General features: G+C 46.7%; 2 protein-coding genes across 20 annotated transcripts in view; one reads left to right on the forward strand and one right to left on the reverse strand.

The window, feature by feature from the left end:
• ripor3 (RIPOR family member 3) overlaps nt 1–16,201 on the forward strand; it is a 120,792-nt gene extending 104,591 nt beyond the window's left edge. For 3 of the 15 annotated variants that reach the window (XM_061291926.1, XM_061291913.1, XM_061291914.1), the window contains 13 exons: nt 4,112–4,263; nt 7,352–7,531; nt 8,794–8,902; nt 9,014–9,247; nt 10,477–10,589; nt 10,813–10,957; nt 11,021–11,150; nt 11,308–11,490; nt 12,461–12,628; nt 12,699–12,901; nt 12,972–13,055; nt 13,128–13,218; nt 13,293–16,201. In XM_061291926.1, the coding sequence (XP_061147910.1) occupies nt 4,112–4,263; nt 7,352–7,531; nt 8,794–8,902; nt 9,014–9,247; nt 10,477–10,589; nt 10,813–10,957; nt 11,021–11,150; nt 11,308–11,490; nt 12,461–12,628; nt 12,699–12,901; nt 12,972–13,055; nt 13,128–13,218; nt 13,293–13,393 (1,893 nt within the window). In that variant the 3' untranslated portion in view covers nt 13,394–16,201. The remainder of the gene's footprint in view (nt 1–4,111; nt 4,264–7,351; nt 7,532–8,793; nt 8,903–9,013; nt 9,248–10,476; nt 10,590–10,812; nt 10,958–11,020; nt 11,151–11,307; nt 11,491–12,460; nt 12,629–12,698; nt 12,902–12,971; nt 13,056–13,127; nt 13,219–13,292) is intronic. The other 12 variants (XM_061291919.1, XM_061291917.1, XM_061291922.1 and 9 more) reach the window with 12 other exon arrangements.
• On the reverse strand, nt 16,108–19,068 carry blcap (bladder cancer associated protein). 5 transcript variants are annotated; one of them, XM_061291935.1, is made up of 3 exons: nt 18,938–19,068; nt 17,031–17,360; nt 16,108–16,504 (listed from the first exon to the last, which is right to left on the reverse strand). In XM_061291935.1, exons 2-3 carry the CDS (start codon nt 17,241–17,243, stop codon nt 16,454–16,456), a joined length of 264 nt encoding a protein of 87 aa, XP_061147919.1. In that variant the 5' UTR covers nt 17,244–17,360; nt 18,938–19,068; the 3' UTR covers nt 16,108–16,453. The 5 variants fall into 5 exon arrangements, with proteins under 5 accessions (XP_061147919.1, XP_061147917.1, XP_061147916.1 ...); XM_061291933.1 differs by lacking the exon at nt 18,938–19,068 and adding an exon at nt 18,645–18,837; XM_061291932.1 differs by lacking the exon at nt 18,938–19,068 and adding an exon at nt 18,417–18,638 and having other exon boundaries at nt 16,108–16,934.
• Nucleotides 19,069–19,443: the final 375 nt, after the last annotated feature.

Here is a 19,443-nt window from a genome sequence, read left to right on the forward strand (position 1 = left end):
GGGGAAGTGCCGGTCCAGATGTAGCGGCGATGGCGAAGAATCCCAGCCTCGTGTGGAAGCAACAGTGGACCAGGTGGTGATGCCGGTCGACCTCGACTGCACCCGCTCGAACGGCAGGCCCCAATGCACCACGGCGGCACACAGCAGAGCCACGGTTGGCAAACCCGCAGGTAGTGGAGCTCGTCCCCCGAGGACGCCGGACGGAAGGCCAGAGAGCTGGGCCAGAGCTGCCGTCGAATCCACAGCAGGCGGCCACAGGCTCAGAGTCGGGAGGCAGGAGGGTCCGGTGGTGGTTTTGGCCAGTTGGCTGTTGGCTAGCTGGCTAACGTAGCTGGTAGTCCGAGGGAGAGGAAACATAGGTGAGAGCGGAGCTGCAGGGATGCGAGTTGGACGGAAGACAACGCGAGAAAAATAAAAGAAGAGACGGGTGCACTGAAAACGGGAAAACAAAAAACAAGTAAACGGACACGGTCCAGGACAGAAGCGGCAGTCAACAAATCTGGCGCCAGCCTTGCTCCAACCCGGAAGACAACATACGGTGGGGGAGGGGGTTATAAAATAAAATAAGCGATTTTCCAGGAGGCGCTGCAGCACCAGGCGGACATGATGGCAATCGGAGAGGTTCCGTGAATAGATGAGGATGTCATCAAGGTAAACAAAGACGAATATGTTGTGCTGAAGGACATCGTTGACTAAAGCTTGAAAAACTGCAGGGGCTTTGCAAAGTCCAAAGAGTATGACAAGGTACTCAAAGTGGCCTAGCGGGGTCTTGAAAGCGGTCTTCCACTCATCTCCCTGGTGGATCCTGACCAGATGATATGCATTACGGAGGTCGAGCATGCTGAAGATGGTGGACTCCTGGACTGGTTCAACTGCTGATGAGAGGAGTGGAAGAGGATACCTGTTTTTGACGCTGGTGAGGTTGAGGCCACGGTAGTCAATGCAAAGGCGGAGAGTCTTATCCTTCTTGCCCACAAAGAAGAAACCTGCCCCCAGGGGTGAGGAGGATAGGCGAATGATGCCAGCGGCCAGTGATTCATTGATGTAAATCTCCATACGTTGTCTCTCGGTGCGTGAGATATTGTAGAGTCTACTGGATGGTAGCGGGGCTCCGGGAAGAAGCTCAATGGCGCAATCATAGGGGCGATGTGGCGGTAAGGATGAAACTTTGCTCTTGTTAAAAACCTGTCTTAGGTCATGGTATTCTCTGGGATCGGGCAGGTTCCTCGGGTGCAACTAGGGGCGGGCGAGATGACACGGCAGACTGAAGACAAGAGGACAAGCACGTCGTGGACCAGGACTCGATATGGCATTCTGACCAATTGATCTGAGGGTTGTGTCTCTGGAGCCAGGGGAAACCAAGTACAAGGCCTGACTGTCTTACGAGGAAAACATAAAAGGAAATGATTTCACGATGGTTGCCAGAGATGATTAGCTCCACGGGTTTGGTGCGTTGGGTTATGCTGGAGAGCCCTCTCCCATCGAGGGCAGAGACAGCAAGAGGCGTAGGGAGAGGTTCCGTCTCGACTTTGGCTCGGGAGACAAATTCCTGGTCGATTCAGTTTCTCTTGCACCCCGAGTCGACCAGCGCGGATAGCTTGTAGTGATGGTTGTGCACAGACATCATGGCGGGTAGGGAGAAACGAGGAGACTTAACACTTGTCGGCTGGTCCGGCGGTCCTCCCCTCAAGACCGTCGGACCCTCTCATTTGGCCGAACCGGACAGTAGGCGATGAAATGATCCGGGGAGCCCAAGTACAGACACTGTCGGGACTCGCGGCGCCGCTGCAGCTCCTCCGGGGAGAGTCGGGGCCGGCCAATCTGCATGGCCTCGGGTTCTGGAGAGGACTGGGTAGGCAATCGCCTGGGCGGATTGGGCCTGGCTGAAACAAACCTGTGATCTCTCCTTCGTCCGCTCCCATCAAGAGCTTCTCCGTCTCTCCCTAATTCGATTGGCCAACCTAATGGCCAGGCAAATCAGGTCGTCCAAAGTCCCTGGTTCTTCCAGGACTGCCAGTTCGTCCTTAAAGGACTCGTTTAAGGCTTGAAAAAAAGCCTGGACGCAGCTGCTAACGTACGAAACTCAATAGAGAAATCTGACACGGTGTTGTTCCCTTGCCTAAGCCCCCACAACCGGCGAGACACACCGGTCTGATCGGTCTCGGTCGAAAAGGTCTGCTTAAATTCCTTTAAAAACTCTTCGTAAGAACAGCCAAAATGCCTGCAGTCAGAAAATCGAGCTTCTGCCTCTTAGGGTTTGCAGAATATCTTCATCGTATGATTATGTTGGAATATAACCTGTAATAATTTAACTAGTTTGTCCTGTCTAGACAAAATTAGTTTACCAAAGTGCTAAGATCTTTTCAACTTATTGACTAGCTGCAGAGGAAGCAATCAAAGTTGCTTTGTTTACAGAACGTCGTAAAAGGTCCCCTGCTATGCTTTGATCAGAAGGGGACCGTCTTCACTTTATCCTGTGTGTTCCCACACCCCCACTTTCAACCCCCACTTTCAACCCCACTCTGTTTCTCTCAATAAATAAGCACCTGACGAGGCCTGAGTCAGACTTCATTCGACCATCGCTGTAAGCACAGCGACGAGTGAACTCTCCGCCTGCAGGTGTCTAAAATGACTTGCTTGACTCCAGTGTGGTTCTTGCAAAATAAGTTAGAGTGAGCACCACCCTAACACTGCCCACCTTGGCACCTTGCCCGTCAAGAGTCCCAAAATAAACGAGATCTTAGCTTCGTCGTGGGAAAAAGACTGGGGAGACCGATTAAAAACTAGCGAACATTGCAGGAGGAAACCTCCGCAATTACCACCCTCTCCGGAGAACTTATCTGGATGAGGGGAACGAACCTCGGCAAAGTGCAGACTCGGCGGCGATTCTGAGGAGCTCGAGGTGCCAGCTGGCGGCAAGGTGACCTGGGTGTTTTGAAGCAATCTGGTAACTTGTTCCAGTTGATCGTTGGTTCGCTGCTTCTGCTCCAGGAGGGCTTGGAGAGTGGACTCGTGGGATTGGAGTTGGTATTGCTGTTTTGCGAGGGCGCGTCTGAGTGGCTCTGCTGGGTCTGATTGGCCTGAGTGTTCTGTCATCGTTTTAGCGATTGAGTTGACGCACATGCAGAAAAACCAACTCAGACATCCAGAATGAGTGAGGTGTGTTTATTGGAGGAGCTGCGGTGGAGGTAGAGCGGGATGATCGCAGGCAGGAGCACGGAGCGGGAGCAGCAATGGCGGAGCGTGTGGAGTTCAGCCAGAATGGGGTGGATCTTGGCGGTGATCGGTGGAAGTAATCAGAGGATCTGAAGAACGTGCCGTCGATGAGCAAGGCAAGAACTATGAGCGAGGAGCTAGAGGCACAACCATGGAGGTGATCACACTGAAGGTACACTCAGGCGAGCAGTTGACAGCATGCTCCCTAAGAGCCCTCCTTTAACGAGCCTGATGAACCGCACCTGGGCCCTCTGCACTCTACCACTCTGCTCATGGTTGCTCCCTGTGGACAAACGAAGTATGCCACCCCGGACCCTGACAGTCTCTAACTTACCGCTGCGCAACAAGCTGTAATTCACGCGAGACTTAAGGCGTGGTAACGTAATTTTCGGCACAACATGGACACATCTCGACACGACAATATTCAACACAAAATATATATTGATTTTCAGCATCAACATAAGAACCTTTCTAACAGTAGGTGTATAAGCAGTTAGGTAGGAAGATGAACAAGTTGGCCATCAAAAAGATGGGTAGCTCGGAAGCTAAGAATATAGATATGTGGTAGTTAGCAACTAGCTAGGTAGTTACATTTTTTTTGTCATTCAGAAACACATTCACACCGTCACTCACACACAAACATTCACACCGTCATATGTGGGGCTCAAACTCACGATGTCGGCACACAAGACAAGCACGTGTATCCCTACACCATCAGCGACTTCCAGGTAGTTATATTTTACGTAGCTAGGCAGCAAGCTAGGTTGCTAGGTAGCTAGCAAGGGAGCAAATGTATCAAGTTAGGTACATTTTTGTCAACTAAGCTGGTCGGTAGGTAGCTAATGAAGATGTGAATATAAAAATATTGTGTCTGAATTTGATTTTTGTGTTGCAGTCACTGATTCAAGAGGTGCAGGAAGGAGGGGGAGGAGCTTCACTCCCACTCCGAATGATAAAAAGTGGGCAGGACAGGGGTGTGTCTTTAATGAGCTACCTGTCACACTCGTCCATCACATCCAGCCTCTCACAGGCCAAGACGCCGCCCAGGTACATGCACACCCCACTCACTCCACAGTCAACCTTCTATGCCTCAATCCATCCATCCATTTTCTGTACCGCTTAGTCCCCACAGGGGTCGCGGGCGTGCTGGAGCCTCCATCCACCCAATATTCTGTCCGTCCATCTTTTCATCCATTTGTTTGCCTAATCAACCACCCATCCAGCTATACATCAATGATTCTAATTGATTTGATTTGACTTTATTAATCCATGCTTGCAGTGGAGCCAAAAAAAAAGGCCCGACTGAAGGGATAGCAGAACATTACAATAACAACAGTAAAATATTAAATATTTAAAAACATGATTTTCAAGGCAGCGGAGCATGGAAATTCAATCATCCTTCCAGCCAGCAATCTAGTTTTCTGTCCTTCTTTCCGCCAAGCCTATTTTAAAAGCTTCTGCCTCCATTTGGCCATTTTTTCACCATTTCATTCCACCGTTCATCCATCCAGCCATCCTTTCTTCAGGCCATCAGTCCATCCTTTTTCGCTTCCCTTTAACATTTCATCCATCCAACAATTTATTCACGCAATATCCAAGACATACAACATGAAGCAACAAACAGTATTACGGATGCGTGAAAGGTCACCCCAAGCAAGCTATTTAAAGCTTTTAATAAGGGGCCTGGTTTCCCATAAGTATCAGATATTGGCCAAATATCCTTACATTTTGGACAACATACAGATATATAATAGACAACAACAACAAACACAACAAGGTACAACACACAACAAACATACGACAAGCAATAGACAGCCTCAGTATTCTGGTTACACTGGATTTGATGTAAAGTACATTTGCTATTAATAAATTAACAACTAATAAATTAACAACAGGACACAGGTGTTCATGCGATTTATAATGAGCACATTAAACATACATTGATACGAGTTGATTTTTTAGATTTGCCTTGAAGATGGATATGGATTGCAACCTTTTTAGTGTTTCATCAAGCTCATTCCAAATCTGTGGCCCTCTGCACACAATACTAAAGCTTGTAGATTTTAGTTTCCGTTTTTTCCCAATGATTAGATTCAAAGTCAAAGTCAAAGTCAGCTTTATTGTCAATCTCTTCACATGTCAAGACACACAAAGAAACCGAAATTACGTTTCTTCTATCCTACGGTGACGAGACACGATAGACACACAAGTCTTTTTTTTTTTTTTTTACTGCCCAATGATCGTCACACACGCAGGGAGGCAATGGGTCCCATTTTTATAGTCTTTGGTATGGTCTTAACTAGGCTGGATGTAATTTTTTTTGTTGGCGTTGATTTCTCCGACTGCCCGTAAACGCACCACCGCGCTCCGTGCGCGCACGGGAAAAAGGCGGCTCTGTATGGGAGAGACGTTGAAGAGGAATAAAAACACCCTTGGAAACCAAAACTTGCCCCTCGTCGTGACTCGGAGCCGCAACAAATGTTTCGGATTTGTGTAGGGTACATTGCGACAGACAGCAAACGAGCAGGTGATCGAGCAAGCGTCTGATACGAGAGCATTGCGGTCGCATGGAGCGTGTTTGAAGTGAACAGCAGAGAAGAAAGGAACAAGGCAAAGTGTTGTGAAATAAAATATTACCTGTAATACGGATTTAGGTACAGAACTGAACTCTCGCTCTTTATATAGCTGACGTGTCTTGCGCATCCGTTCTGCGCATCTGTAATGGCGGCCTCCGTATAATACCCGGTTTGCGTGTGTGCGCGTGTGCGTGTGTGCGCGTGTGTGCGAGAGCGAGAGAGAGCGAGAGAGAGAGCGCGAGAGAGAACGCTCAACCGTATTTTTCATGGTCAGGGAACACAGGAGTTTTTTGGCTTCTGTTCAAGACCCCGTTCAGTACTCTCCAAGATTTATTGGAATCACCCTGTGATTTGTTTATCAAGTCGGCATGATTACTCTTGCGCTTTCTGATAATATGTGTAAGTTTATTTCTATAATTAATATATACATTTTTATTTTTATGGTTAGGTTTATTTATGTATCTTTTATATACCGTATTTTCCGGACTATAAGGCGCACCGGACTATAAGGCGCACCTTCAATGAATGGCCCATTTTAAAACTTAATCCTTATATAAGGCGCACCGGACTATAAGGCGCACCATTAATGCATCATGTCAGATCCATCCATCCATCTTCTTCCGCTTATCCGGGGTCGGGTCGCGGGGGCAGCAGCTTCAGGAGGGACTCCCAGACTTCCCTCTCCCCACCCACTTCATCTAGCTCATCCCGGGGGATCCCAAGGCGTTCCCAGGCCAGCTGAGAGACATAGTCTCTCCAGCGCGTCCTGGGTCGTCCCCGGGGTCTCCTACCGGTGGGACATGCCCGGAACACCTCCCCAGGGAGGCGTCCAAGAGGCATCCTGATGAGATGCCCGAGCCACCTCATCTGGCTCCTCTCAATGTGGAGGAGCAGCGACTCTACTCCGAGTCTCTCCCGGATGACCAAACTTCTCACATATCTCTAAGGGAGAGCCCGGACATCCTGCGGGGAAAACTCATTTCGTCCGCTTGTATCATCATGTCAGATATTTAATCGAAATCAAATCATTCTCCATTTTATCTTTTTTAGTTCAACTTCAGATGCAACAAATGACTTTATAATCACAAAATAATGATCCATAGTGTTTTTGATTCATGATTCATAGTCTTCAGCAGGCCACTTATGCTTGATTTCATGACACAATGCTTCGGGCCAGTTTGAATTTGGGAATTTAGTCCATATATAAGGCGCACTGGACTATAAGGCGCACTGTCGGCTTTTGAGAAGATTTTAGGTTTTTAGGTGCGCCTTTTAGTCCGGAAAATACGGTAGTTTATTTTTATGCTTAATAGACTTTAATATGCCCTTAGTGATCCATGGATTTTGAGTACCTAGTTGTATTACTTATGATATATTCTCAGGAATGGTCCTTTGAATAGAGTCGGATATTTCTTTGGTTAGAGTTTCAAATGCAGCATCAACATTACTACAATCATATATTCCATACCATGTCTCGGTCTGCAGGTCCTCACCTAAACCTAAACCTTTCCTTCTGCCCATCCATTATTTAATTTATCGTTCCATCCATCCAACCTCAGCAGCGGCGGCGTGGCGGGTAGTCACACTCAACTTTCCCTGGGGGAGGACGGAGAGGGAAGAGTGACTGGTGAGAGGAGAGGGAGGAAGCTGGGTGGGAAGGAAGAGGAGGAGGAAGACGAGAACGGGGAGCCCTGGGGAGGAACGTTTCCTTCTTCGTCTTCTCTCATGGATCTTCCCAGGTGACAACTTCAGCATCAGTCATCTCAGCCGTGTTGAAGCAAGTTTAATCAAGCTTTGCAACGTTTTTTTTTTCACTTTCAACTTAATCAATCATATACGTTTGGCATCAAACGGCTTTCTGTCTCTATTGTGGTCACTTCTGACCTTTTAAAAGCCATGAAAAGGAATTTTAAATACAGTGGAGCCTTGGTTTTCGACCAAAATCCGTTCCAGAAGGCTGTTCGAGAAGTGAATCGTTCGAATTCCGAATCATGTTTTCCCATTACAAATAAGGGGTAAAATTAATCCGTTCCAAGCACAAAAAAAAAAAGCCTTTTTTAAGCATTTCTTCATTTGCGCATTTTTGTCCGATCGCGCAACTGCAGCGCACCGCCGAACGCGCAACCGTAGCGCGTCGCCGACCGCGCAACTGAACCCCGCTGGTCGCATTATTGTGACAGAGCCATCGCTGAAATTTTGAAAATATTTTTGAAGTCCTGATGAACTTTCCAAAATTTAAGTGGACCTCAGTGCGCAGGGAGCTTAATTTGGTCCAATCGCGCAACCGCAGCGCGCCAGGTGCTCACTGTCACATTGCATTAGGAGCGTCTTTGTGATTTAGGATGGCTTTACTGCTCCCACTTGCTTCATTTGGATGCATGATTAGAGTTGATGCAATCCTCAGAGTAACGTGAATGTAATAACGAACGGAGTTAGTTGGCATGCGGGTCCTCTCGGCTCATCTCGCGAGATTCGACAACCGAATTTCGTCCGACATCCGAAGCAAAAAAATCGCGAATTTTTTGGTCGAATACCGAAGCTCCGATGTACCTTCTTATTTCCCCGTTTGAGTCCCCAAAATAGAAGTCACGTGGACCTTATTCAAAGCCCAACACTTGCAAATTTGTCTTGTGTCTGTGTGTGTGTGTGTGCGTGTGCGTGCGCGTGTGTGCGTGTCCGTGTGTGTGTGTGTGCGTGTGCGTCTGTGTGTGTGCGCGCGCTCGCGTGAGCGAGCGAGCGTGTGTTTTCTACCAGTTTACATTTGGTAACACTTGAGGGGGTTTTGGGTTTGGATTCAACCAAGGACAGATGCGCTGACTGACTGTAGAAAAGCATTCCATTTGAATTGAAGAGGATGCGGTGAAAGCACCCTCTGCTGGCTGCACCATGCAGCTGCAAATAAACTGCAATTAGCAGAGTTGAAAACCACAAATGATGGCTACAGATGATGTTGGTTAAAAACTGCAGGAGTTAGTGTTAAGGCTTTGACAATATTTGTCAGTTTTAGGTCCAGCACCCCGGATATCCTCAAAGACAACCAAGACAACCCTGCAGGAGGTTGCGAGGAGGCCGAGGACGGGCAGCCCAATGGGGTCAGCCGGGAATGCAAAGTTTGTCGAGCTATTCTTTGTTGGACTAACATCTTGGCACAACTCGAGTTTGCGTTTTGGCCATAATTCCAAGCGGGTGTCATCATAATCATTGCCTCCTGTCAACTGAAGGAAACGGGACTTTTGACTGCCTCGCTCCCTAAATGGCAGGACATAGGGGAGTTCCCCGCACCCCCGGTTGCCTCGGCAGCTGCGGAGCCCAGCGGCGGAGAGCAGCGGGCGCAGGCCCTGCAACTAGGAACGCTGCTGAAGGAGCTGGAGAGAAGCCTGCGCCCACTGCGGAGCTGCGAGAGCCCGCTGAGGCTCTTGAAGCAGCAGATAGAACACCTCAACACCATTCTGAGGGTGAGATGATCACTGGAGCTCAAAGTGCTGAACCTGGCTCTGACCAAAAAATTGACACCCGCTCTAAAAACGTTGGCGGCAGAGTACCTCAGATGGCAAACGTGCCGTGGCACTGTGATGCCACCAGGTGGTGTTACAGCACTGCCTTTGGCCAAAGTTTATCAACTGCCCTTTCGATAGTTAGTTAATCGGCAAGAAGATGCCACAAGATATAGACAAATCAGCGCTTGTTTCCAGTGTACACGAAGCTCCCAACAAAACAAAAAAGTCAACCACAGGGATGAGAATCTTCCGCGGATTTCCGTGTTTTTTTCCGTCGTATTCATTTTCGTGAATCGTGTAGATCCGTTTAGAAATTAGTTTTTATATGGGGGAGGGGGAGCGGCTTGCAGCAGTATTGCGACAACAGCCGCCTTATTTTCGGCAGCATTTTGGCGCTACTTTCATCACGTCATTTGCCTACTCATTTGCCTAATAAGCAAAAGTTTAAGCCAGCATGGCGAAAGTTTTAGAGAAAAAGACGAGAATCGTGCCAGGGAAAATAGACAAGTCGAACGAGATCAGAAACTGCTTCAGATGGACATGGCTCGAGAACGGCGTCATCTTACAACTCGGAACACATTCCGTAACCACCTGCCTGACGGATCATATCCGTAAATTAGATGTCCCGGTTTTGTGCATGTACAAGCATGTGGGTAACATGATATTACATCTAAGTTAATGTTTGGCTATTGTGATGATATCGTTAAAGAATAAATCTTCAATGATAGATAGATATATAGAGAGATAGATGTTGCAAAAAATTAACGGTTTTCATCAAAAGGAAAAAATCCAGAATTGATTGTGCCATTTTGATGTATTATATTCACCTTGGTATCCCACCAAGCAGGAATATTTTTTTCAACAAAACTGTTGAAATTGAGTGATGAAATTAATGGTTTTGGGGTTGCTATACTGCCAAAATCCAGGAGTTTCCAGGGAGCTTTGCCCCCTGAGCTCCCTCCGGGGCGTTGCCCCTGGCACCCTGCGGCCCCCAATGGGGGCCTGTGGCTCCTGGTCCCCTGCGGCCCCCAATGTGGGCCTGTGGCCCCTGGCCCACTACGGCTCCCAATGGGCGGGTCTGCGTCCCCTGGCCTCCTGCGGCCCCCGGCTACTTCTCAGTGTTTTTTTTTTCATTTGCCGTTCTCATCCCTGCAACCAGTGTGAACGTACGCTTTGAACTCCCTCAGAACGACTTGTCCCTCATCAGACCGTCGTCATGGGACGACACCTTGGCCGTGGAGGAGGTTCTCTGCAGCTTTGACTTCCTGTCACATGACGACGACTCTTCCTGTTCCAGCGGGTGAGAAGAGTTGATGCGCGCGAGTGTGTAAGTGGGTGCGTGTATGTGTGTGTGTGTGTGTGTGTGTGTGTGTGTGTGTGTGCGTATGTGCGTGTGTGTGTGTGTGTAAGAAGTAAGCATGGATGGGTCATTGATGTGTGTCAGTAGGCAAGTCCTGGAGGTAAGTGCTCGTGTATCTTTGGGGTGGGTCCTTGACTTGTCAGCATACGTGTCATGTCCACAGCATGTCTTGTCCAAGGAGCCCCCTCCCGCAAGACCACCGATGGGGTTGTGAGAAGGAGCCGCCGGTGGCCCAGCTGACTTGTGGCCACTGGGGTCTTGACCAGGCTCTGGAGACACACCTAGACACCTGTTGTATCCTACTGGAGGTACTGAGGCTTTCCTGTCGATGTTCCAGGATGTTCCTTTGAGGTTCTCGTGGTTCTCCTCAGATGCTGCAGAGGATCAACTTCAGTTTGACTTGTGTGGATCTCCTTGAGGATGTTTCTCAACAAGCAGACGTCCTGAACAGAATCGGCTGCTTGCTGTTGGAGGACAAGAACGGCATATCCACTGAAGACCGTCAGTATCACTAACCTTTTAACTAGCTAGCTGGCTTGCTAACAAACTGATGGCTTCTGATAGCTTGTTTGTACAACTTGCTTGCTTGCTGGTCAGTCAGTCGCTCGGTCGGTGGTTCAGAAGTGAAAGCTTTCTTATCCGCTGTTGTGGTGTCCAGTGCTTCCGGAGGATCAGAGGAGTCGAGATGTTTTGCTGTTGTGGGCTGAATGTGTGCGAGACTCCGATTCTTCTTCTCCATTCTGCTGCCACTCAGACAACTTTGTCAACGCACTCAGAAAACAATACTCGGACAAAATTAAACCCAACGCAGAAGCCAAGCAGCCTGGGCTCTCCGAAAGAGGTCAGAACAAGGAATTGTGTGTGAAGTTAAGGAAACTCGTGCCTTTGATACGAGTGAGTTGTCTTGACGTGGGTTAACGTCTTAGTGACGCGTATGTAAATATGACTCTCTGATGTGTTCACATCAATTAGCGTGTTTTTTGTTTCTTTTTTGCGAGTCTGTACATGCTCTTTGATGTAAAGATGTAAGAAGGTGAAAATGCATTTGATACATTTAACTACCGTTTTTTTCCTTGTATAATGCGCAAAATTTAGCTAATTTATTGTCCTAAAATCTGGGGTGCGCATTACAATTTTTTTTTTAAATTTTTTTTTTTTTTTTTTTTTTTTTTTTTTTAAGAAAATGATGGTACAACAAAACCAACAACAGGACTGACCGACAAAGACGTGGAACAAAAAGACAGGGTGACATTACCAAAGACAGGAACAGAAACCAAACAGACATCATGACATCATCCGACGGTGAGCGAGGGGCAGATAGGACTTAAATACAAAACACGTTACATTGATTGAGGTGACACAGGAAGGGAGGGGCGACGTGAACAGAAACTTTGGCAACCTAGACACATAGCAAAACTGGGGACGAGACATGACAAATCTCCCTCGAAATAAAACTTGAAATCACCTTTCTTCTTGTTTGTTAGTTAAGACCATACCAAAGACTATAAAAATGGGACCCATTGCCTCCCTGCGTGTGTGACGATCATTGGGACTTAAAAAAAAATAAAAATTAAAATTAAAAAACTGGGTGCGTATTATACATGGGTACAGGCTTTTTTCCAACATCAACATGCCATTTTTAGGGTGCGTATTATACATGGGGGCGCATTATACACAGAAAGAAACCATTTGATGTGTAGAAGTCAACATGTGGGTATCCTTTGATGTGTTCATCAGTCCATTGTGTAAAAGTCACTATTTGTCTTTGAGGGCAATAAGTAACCAGAAGTGTGTGTTTGATATGTATTCAGTGTTCCGCACGCTACTGCAGCAAGTGCAGGCAGCCTGCAGGGTGGCGCTGTGGCCACCACAGCCTCCGAGCACCGCCGACAGAGTGAGCGTGTTCCAGCTGTCGATTTATCTGAGACGGTGTGGCATCGCCACGCTGGGCAAGCACGTCGCCCACCTCGCCAAGGAAGGTGTGTTCCGTTCAGCCGTCACCCACCCCAGGCCAAAAAGTCACAATTTTCGGACGTCATGGCCTTTCAGAATACTTCCTGTCGGCATTGAAGGGTCCCAAGCGGCGGGGCATGCTGACCAGGATGACATCGCGGGGCGTGGCCCGCCTTCTCCCACTGGGCTGCACGCTGCAGGCCATAGCAGCACTCTTGACAGACGCCGACCGCAAAGTGTGCCGGGCGGCTGCCCGCTGCCTGAGACGGGCTTCTGTCTGCGCCACCTTCCGAGCCAGGGTACACCACAAGTCACAAGTCCCGCGTTAGCATGTGGCAGGGCTAACACTCAAAGTGTGTCTGTTCGTAGGCACTTGTTTATTTCACAGAGAGTTTGAGGAGCACTGACGTCGTCATCCAGCTTAACTCTTGTTTGGCGCTCCAATGCTTGGCGGTGAGCGCGCAGCAGCCTCCCATTGCACTGGCTCCCACACATTCATTTATATTTGTTTGCGTGTATTTGCAGGCCACGGAGAGTGTGGAGCACATGGTTGAACTTCGCAGGTGTTCCAATGAAGACGTTCAAAATGCCGCCAAGGAAGCGGTCCTCTCATTTGGTAGTTGGTGGCTGATTGGTTCACAGCTTTCTTTCCTTTTTTTTTTTTTTTTATTGATCCCATTTTTTTGACAGGTAAAAAAGGCCACGCAGCCTTCCAGAAGATGGAGCAGCTTGACTTGGAGATGCAGGAGGACTTTTTTCAGAATTTGGAGACTGAGATCACTTTTCTTTAAGAGCAACTTTTGCTGTTTTTTTTTTTTCTTCATGGCCAACATGTGTATAGTGTATATATAAAGAAATTCCCCTCTCACCCTCCGCGGGTGGTCTCCCACTCCAAGCTCGGGTCCTCTACCAGAGGCCTGGGAGCTTGAGGGTTCTGCGCAGTATTTTGGCTGTTCCTAGCACTGCACTCTTCTGGACTGAGATGTCTGATGTTGTTCCTGGAATCTGCTGTAGCCACTCCTCCAGTTTGGGGGTCACTGCCCCAAGTGCCCCAATGACCACGGGCACCACCGAGGCCTTCACTTTCCAGGCCTTCTCAAGCTCTTCTTTGAGGCCCTGGTATTTCTTTAGCTTCTCAAGTTCTTTTTTCCTGATGTTGCCATCGCTTGGTATTGCTACATCCACTACAACGGCCTTCTTCTGCTGTTTGTCCACCACCACAATGTCCGGTTGGTTCACCATCTTGTCAGTCTGGATCTGGAAGTCCCACAGGATCTTGGCTCGCCCGTTCTCTGCCACCTTAGGGGGTGCTTCCCACTTTGAACTTGGGGCTTCCAGTCCATACTCTGCACAGATGTTCCTGTACACTATGCCAGCCACTTGGTTATGACGTTCCATGTATGCTTTCCCTGCTAGCATCTTACACCCTGCTGTTATGTGCTGGACTGTCTCAGGGGCCTCTTTGCACAGCCTACACCTTGGGTCTTGTCTGGTGTGGTAGATCTTGGCCTCTATTGCTCTGGTGTTCAGAGCCTGTTCCTGTGCAGCCATGATGAGTGCCTCTGTGCTGTCCTTCAGTCCAGCTTTTTCCAGCCATTGGTAGGCTATATATATATATATATATATATATATATATATATATATATATATATATATATATATATATATATATATATATATATATATATATATATATATATATATATATATATATACATATAATTGTTTAAAAAAATATATATATATTATATATATATATATTAGGGGTGTAAATTGCGGGTTTTGTCACGATACAATATATCAATACAAAGAACTACGATACGATATTTCCCGATATCCTAAAGCCTGCTGCGATTCATTCACGATATATCACGATATAGTGCTCTACGATCGATATATTTTTTTTAAATAAAAAAATATAGAACAATATCCTGATTTATAACAATTTATACGCAAAATCAACAAGGTACTGCAAACTCTTTATTTAGGAAATTACAAGAGTATTGTAGTATACAAAGTGCTTATTTTAACACTGAACTTTGATGTCGTGTTCTTTCTTTAAATGCGCGGCGAGATTTGTGGTCCCTGAATATTTGATCACCGCATGACAGGATTTACAAACTGCACGTGTCTTGTCCGTTGAGCCATCTTTTCTTTGGAATCCAAAGTGCTTCCAAACGAATGACTTGAAGCCTAAAGGGGAGCAAATTTCCCCGTCTTTTTGGACACTAGCCATAGCACCAGCCCAGGAGCCGCGTACTAGTTGTCGACTCCCCTTCCACGTGCCTGCTCTGCTCACAACATAACACGCCGCTCACTGCTCCCGGAAAGAGGAAGCAAGCAACATAATAAAGTCGCGTCAAATGTTTACGTTTAGCATCGATGCCAATAAATCGTAGAGCAATATATCGATTAATCGATGTGTATCGATGAATCGTTACACCCCTAATATATATATATAATTTGATACATATTTAAACAATAAAGTCAGCTAAACAAGTGTCAAAGTACATTAAAATATTTTTCAAACATTTAGCATTTCATTTTTAAATTACACATTTTCAAAAAATGAAAGAGGTTTCCACAAGTGTTTAGAATTTAAGGTTTTTAAAAAAAATTGCTGCGGACCAAATTAAGCTCCCTGCGCACTTAGGCCCACTTAAATTTTGGAAAGTACATCAGGACTTAGAAATATTTTCTAAATTTTAGCGAAGGCTCTGTCACAATAATGCGACCAGCGCGGTGCAGTTGCGCTGTCGGCGACGCGCTTCAGTTGCGCATTCGGCGGTGCGCTTCAGTTGCGCGATCGGACAAAATTAAGCTCCCTGCGCACTTAGGTCCACTTAAATTTTCGAAAGTACATCAGGACTTTAAAAATATTTTCTAAATTTCAGCGACGGCTCTGTCACAATAATGCGACCAGCGCGGTGCAGTTACCCGGTGCAGTTGCGCGGTGGGCGACGCGCTACGGTTGCGCGTTCGGCGGTGCGCTACAGTTGTGCAATCGGACAAATATGCACAAATGAAAAAAAATGCTTAAAAACGGCTGGGGGGTTTTGTCTCAAAACGAATTAAAAAAAAATCCCTTATTTGTAATGGGAAAAATAGATTCGGAATTCGACCGATTCGCTTCTCGAACCCCCTTCTGGAACAGATTGTGGTCAAAAACCAAGGTTTGACTGTATTTTTGCTATTCTTGTTAAAATCACACGTGAACTGGAAAAGACAATAACACATAGTGAGAGCCAAATTGAGCAAATTGGCTATTTCAGAAGTGTGTCAAACTGGTAGACCTTTGCCTTAATCAGTACCCAGGAAATAGCTCTCGGTTTAAGAAAGGTTGGTGTCCCCTGCTTTAGACTATTACATTGGCCAAACGCATTGCACGTGAGAGAGCGTTTGGGGAAATTGACTTCTCATATCTCTTCAAATTGTGTCACTGTTGGTGAAAAATATGACACTTTCAACAACAAGTTTTCTTTTTTAGTTCATGTACTCAACACTATTGGAGGAAAAACTAAATATTTTATTCCACTTAAAAACCAAAAACAACATTGTGATGAAACAGGATAAAAAAAAAAAAAAAAGTTGCCATCCAACTTTGTGTGTGTGTTGTTTCTTTTGCATGTGCTGAAAATACTGACAATAATTTCAAAGAACATGGTTGTGTGCATTTAGCCAGAGGAAAAGGAGTGGTCGGCAACATTGATTGTCCGGTGTGTGGAAGATTGTGTCTGCGCACGCAAAACCCGGCCTGGGCAAACAAAATATCTCCCATTGTCTCCGTTTTCAAGTCTTTACATCAAAGTTGGTCTTGTGTCCAGCATGGCGGCAGCAATGGCGAGGGGCCTCTAGGCGCCCACGATGGCCGGGTCGTGTGCGGCGTGCGGCAGGGCGGCGTCCTGAAAGCGAGACGTCAAAGCACATCAACCTTTGTTTTGATAAGATGCCACCCAGAGTCAAATTCCATCAATGTACTTCAGTAGGACTTCAACGATGACAATTTGCCTTTTAATTTTTCCTCCTCTGATCATTTGCTTACAAAAAAAGGAATGACTGTTAGTGCCAAGCCAATAAAAGTACTCTGCTGCCATCTTGATAGTGAGCTGAGGCGCTTCATTGAGATAAAAGCAGTGTTTTGCTGCCTTCTGGTGGCATCTTGGTGCCCAGGAACGACAGTAGCTTAGACTAGAAGCGCTTTGCTCAGGCAAAGGTAGTGCTTAGCCGCCATGCCGATGCTAAGAAACTACACCCATGTGAATTGAGGAGCCTTCTTTAAACAAATGTAGAGCTTTGAGGCAACTTTGTTTCAGCTGCCGCTTTTCAAGTGCTCTGCAAAAACAAAGCGAATTGTCAAACACGGCACTTGAATAAAAAAAAAAGCAGTCAAGCAACGTTTGATTTGGGACTTTTGTGTTGTGTATGCACCTGGCAGTGGTAGAGGAAGCAGTTGCCCCAGCAGCTGTAGCAGATGAGGAAGAGGGCGGTGAGGAAGACCAAGGCACAGATGGTGCAAGGCTTCCTCTCCAGCAAGAAGCTGAGCAGGTAGAAGCCCATGAACATGGAGTGGTTGAACCACAGCGCCGGGTTGAGCGGCTTGGGGATCAGCAGCACCGGCAGCAGCCACTGCAGGCAATACATGCTTGACGCCCTACTCGGTGGGTGGCGGCAGTCGGCGGGACGGGCACTGCACGGTCTCAGCGGAGGCTGGCCAGGAAGTGCAACACAACAGCAAACTTTGCTGAGGTCAGGTCGTTCCTGCGTGTGCACAACACAATTCCACAGTCAAAGACGAATCTTTGCTGCACAGCCGCTCGCACGGCGTGCACAGGTGTACCTAATAAAGGACCCACACCGCTGCTTCCTGCTTGGCTCAAGGTCTCCACAACCGGGAAACGAACGACACGATAACAATAAAAAACATTACAATTACATTAGAAAACGAATCAATCAGATCTTATCTTTGATCATCAAGTAATTGTCAGAATACTTTTTTTTTTAATTGAATGTGTGTCCAGATTCTTGGAATTTAAGCTTAGCACCGCTTTCTGAAAAGATTTTCGAACTAATCACCAATTGTGCATTCCATCTGACTTGATAACTGTCACTGAATGACTGGAGTTTGAGACCCCTGTCCTAGACGAACTGACTGAGTTTAGGGCACGCCGGAAGTGGAGACTTAAAGACTTGAAGTCACAGCAGCGAACAACTTGAACAGGAAGGATTTCAACCGTCAGTCATTAGCATTCAAGACCAATGCTTTGGATACAAAATCGGATTTCGTAATTCTACAGATACATATTACTTGCAAACGTGAGAGGAGGAACTTGAGAAAAATATAAAGTGCATATAAGGTTGCATAAGGTTTCGACGTGTTGCTTGAGCTGCTTTAAAGTGTACCTATTAAAGTGACCTTTTAGCCTTCCTGCTTGGCTTGAAAGTGTCCATCACTAAACTAATTGTCTGGATAAACGAGACAGTAATGAAAATAACATCAGCAGCAATAAAACGAAGAAATAGTACAAATATTTTAGAATCCGGACGCCGACCAAATTCTTAATTAGAAAAGGATGGACTTTTGAGTTGCCATAGCTGGGCACCAACAAGGTGTCCATTTTCGACGGCTCAACACTTGGCAATGGCATGTCACGCTTGAACACTTCGGCGGAGCGCAAATACGAATAAAGTTGCAGACATTAGCGTTCTTTTGGGGCCTTTTCCAAAACGCCGAACGCCACTGAGCTCTCACGTCGTCCACATTTGAGCTGCTAGCGGAGCGTGCGAGCGGCGTTAACTAACTTCCTTCGTTCCTACCGTGTTGTCGCTCCAGACGCGATTAACGTAATTTACAACCAGCAACGTCCGCATAAATTGTTATGGCGCTTTGTATTTTGGTGTTGGAGCAAGGTCACGCCATGAAGGCCGATGACGCTGGCCTCGCCGCCCGCTTCGCTTTCGATTTAGCGGTGCCACACAAAGGAGGCGAAACGACCCAAATGCAGGCGAAAGATGGCCTTCGTGGAGACCAAGGAGCGGACAAACCTGGCAGCCATGTGCATCATTCCGGCCGTAAACTGTCCGCGAAAACACTTTGTTCCGTTTCGCTGAGCGTCTGCGTACGTGTTTGCTATCGACAGAAATTTGGCTAAGCAACGACGAGGACCCCGGCGGCCAGCTGGCAGAGGTGTCCGTGGATCTGCCTGAAACAACAGACCGTTGACTCGGGCAGATTGGAGACGTCAAGTGCTGATTGCGCCCTTACACTGGTCAGATGTCAATGCAGCACCCACATGCTCCACTGACGCTACAAGCCTCACGGAACAGCATTTACTTACTTTATTTGCTGACTTTGTTTTCAAGTATTTTCAAATTTGATCTACAAACACATTTTAGAAGTGTTTCCCTCTGATATCAGATAAGAACGATTCACGCTGTAAGAGAAACTCAATGGCTTTAATGGTAGGAGTTTCAAAACTTTATTTGACACATTCCAGACCGACAAACAAATTAGCCATGTCGCAAACACAACGCATCACAACTTGTCACGGGAATGCGAACTGACTTGTACTAGCATTAGCGTTGGTACAAGTGCAACCATTGCCAAGCAGGCTGTCATTTATACTCTGGATACATTTGTTTATTATTGTTATGATTTCGCTTCAACAATGAAACGTGATTATTTTTCTTATTCTTATAAGTATTAAAATGAGCTTGCTAGCAGAGCAAAACACAGCCTGTAACTTCTCTTTTGCCATTTAGGTTGCCAAGTACAGAAACGGTTAGTATGGTGATGTTTTATAACTTGGACTTTTCTCCTTTTTTTTTTAACCCCCGAACGAGG

This window comes from Syngnathus typhle, linkage group LG11, assembly GCF_033458585.1.
Source record: "Syngnathus typhle isolate RoL2023-S1 ecotype Sweden linkage group LG11, RoL_Styp_1.0, whole genome shotgun sequence".
Taxonomy (NCBI): domain Eukaryota; kingdom Metazoa; phylum Chordata; class Actinopteri; order Syngnathiformes; family Syngnathidae; genus Syngnathus; species Syngnathus typhle.

Bases quoted from the DNA above. Each gene is read 5' to 3' on its own strand.
- blcap (XM_061291931.1), bottom strand. From the start codon at position 18,470: ATGCGGACGTTGCTGGTTGTAAATTACGTTAATCGCGTCTGGAGCGAC. The intron at 17,361-18,416 runs GTAGGAACGAAG...GTGCACACGCAG, and splicing joins GCGTCTGGAGCGACAACACG to GAACGACCTGACCTCAGCAA. The intron at 16,505-17,030 runs GTGCATACACAA...TCTCGCTTTCAG, and splicing joins GCTTCCTCTACCACTGCCAG to GACGCCGCCCTGCCGCACGC.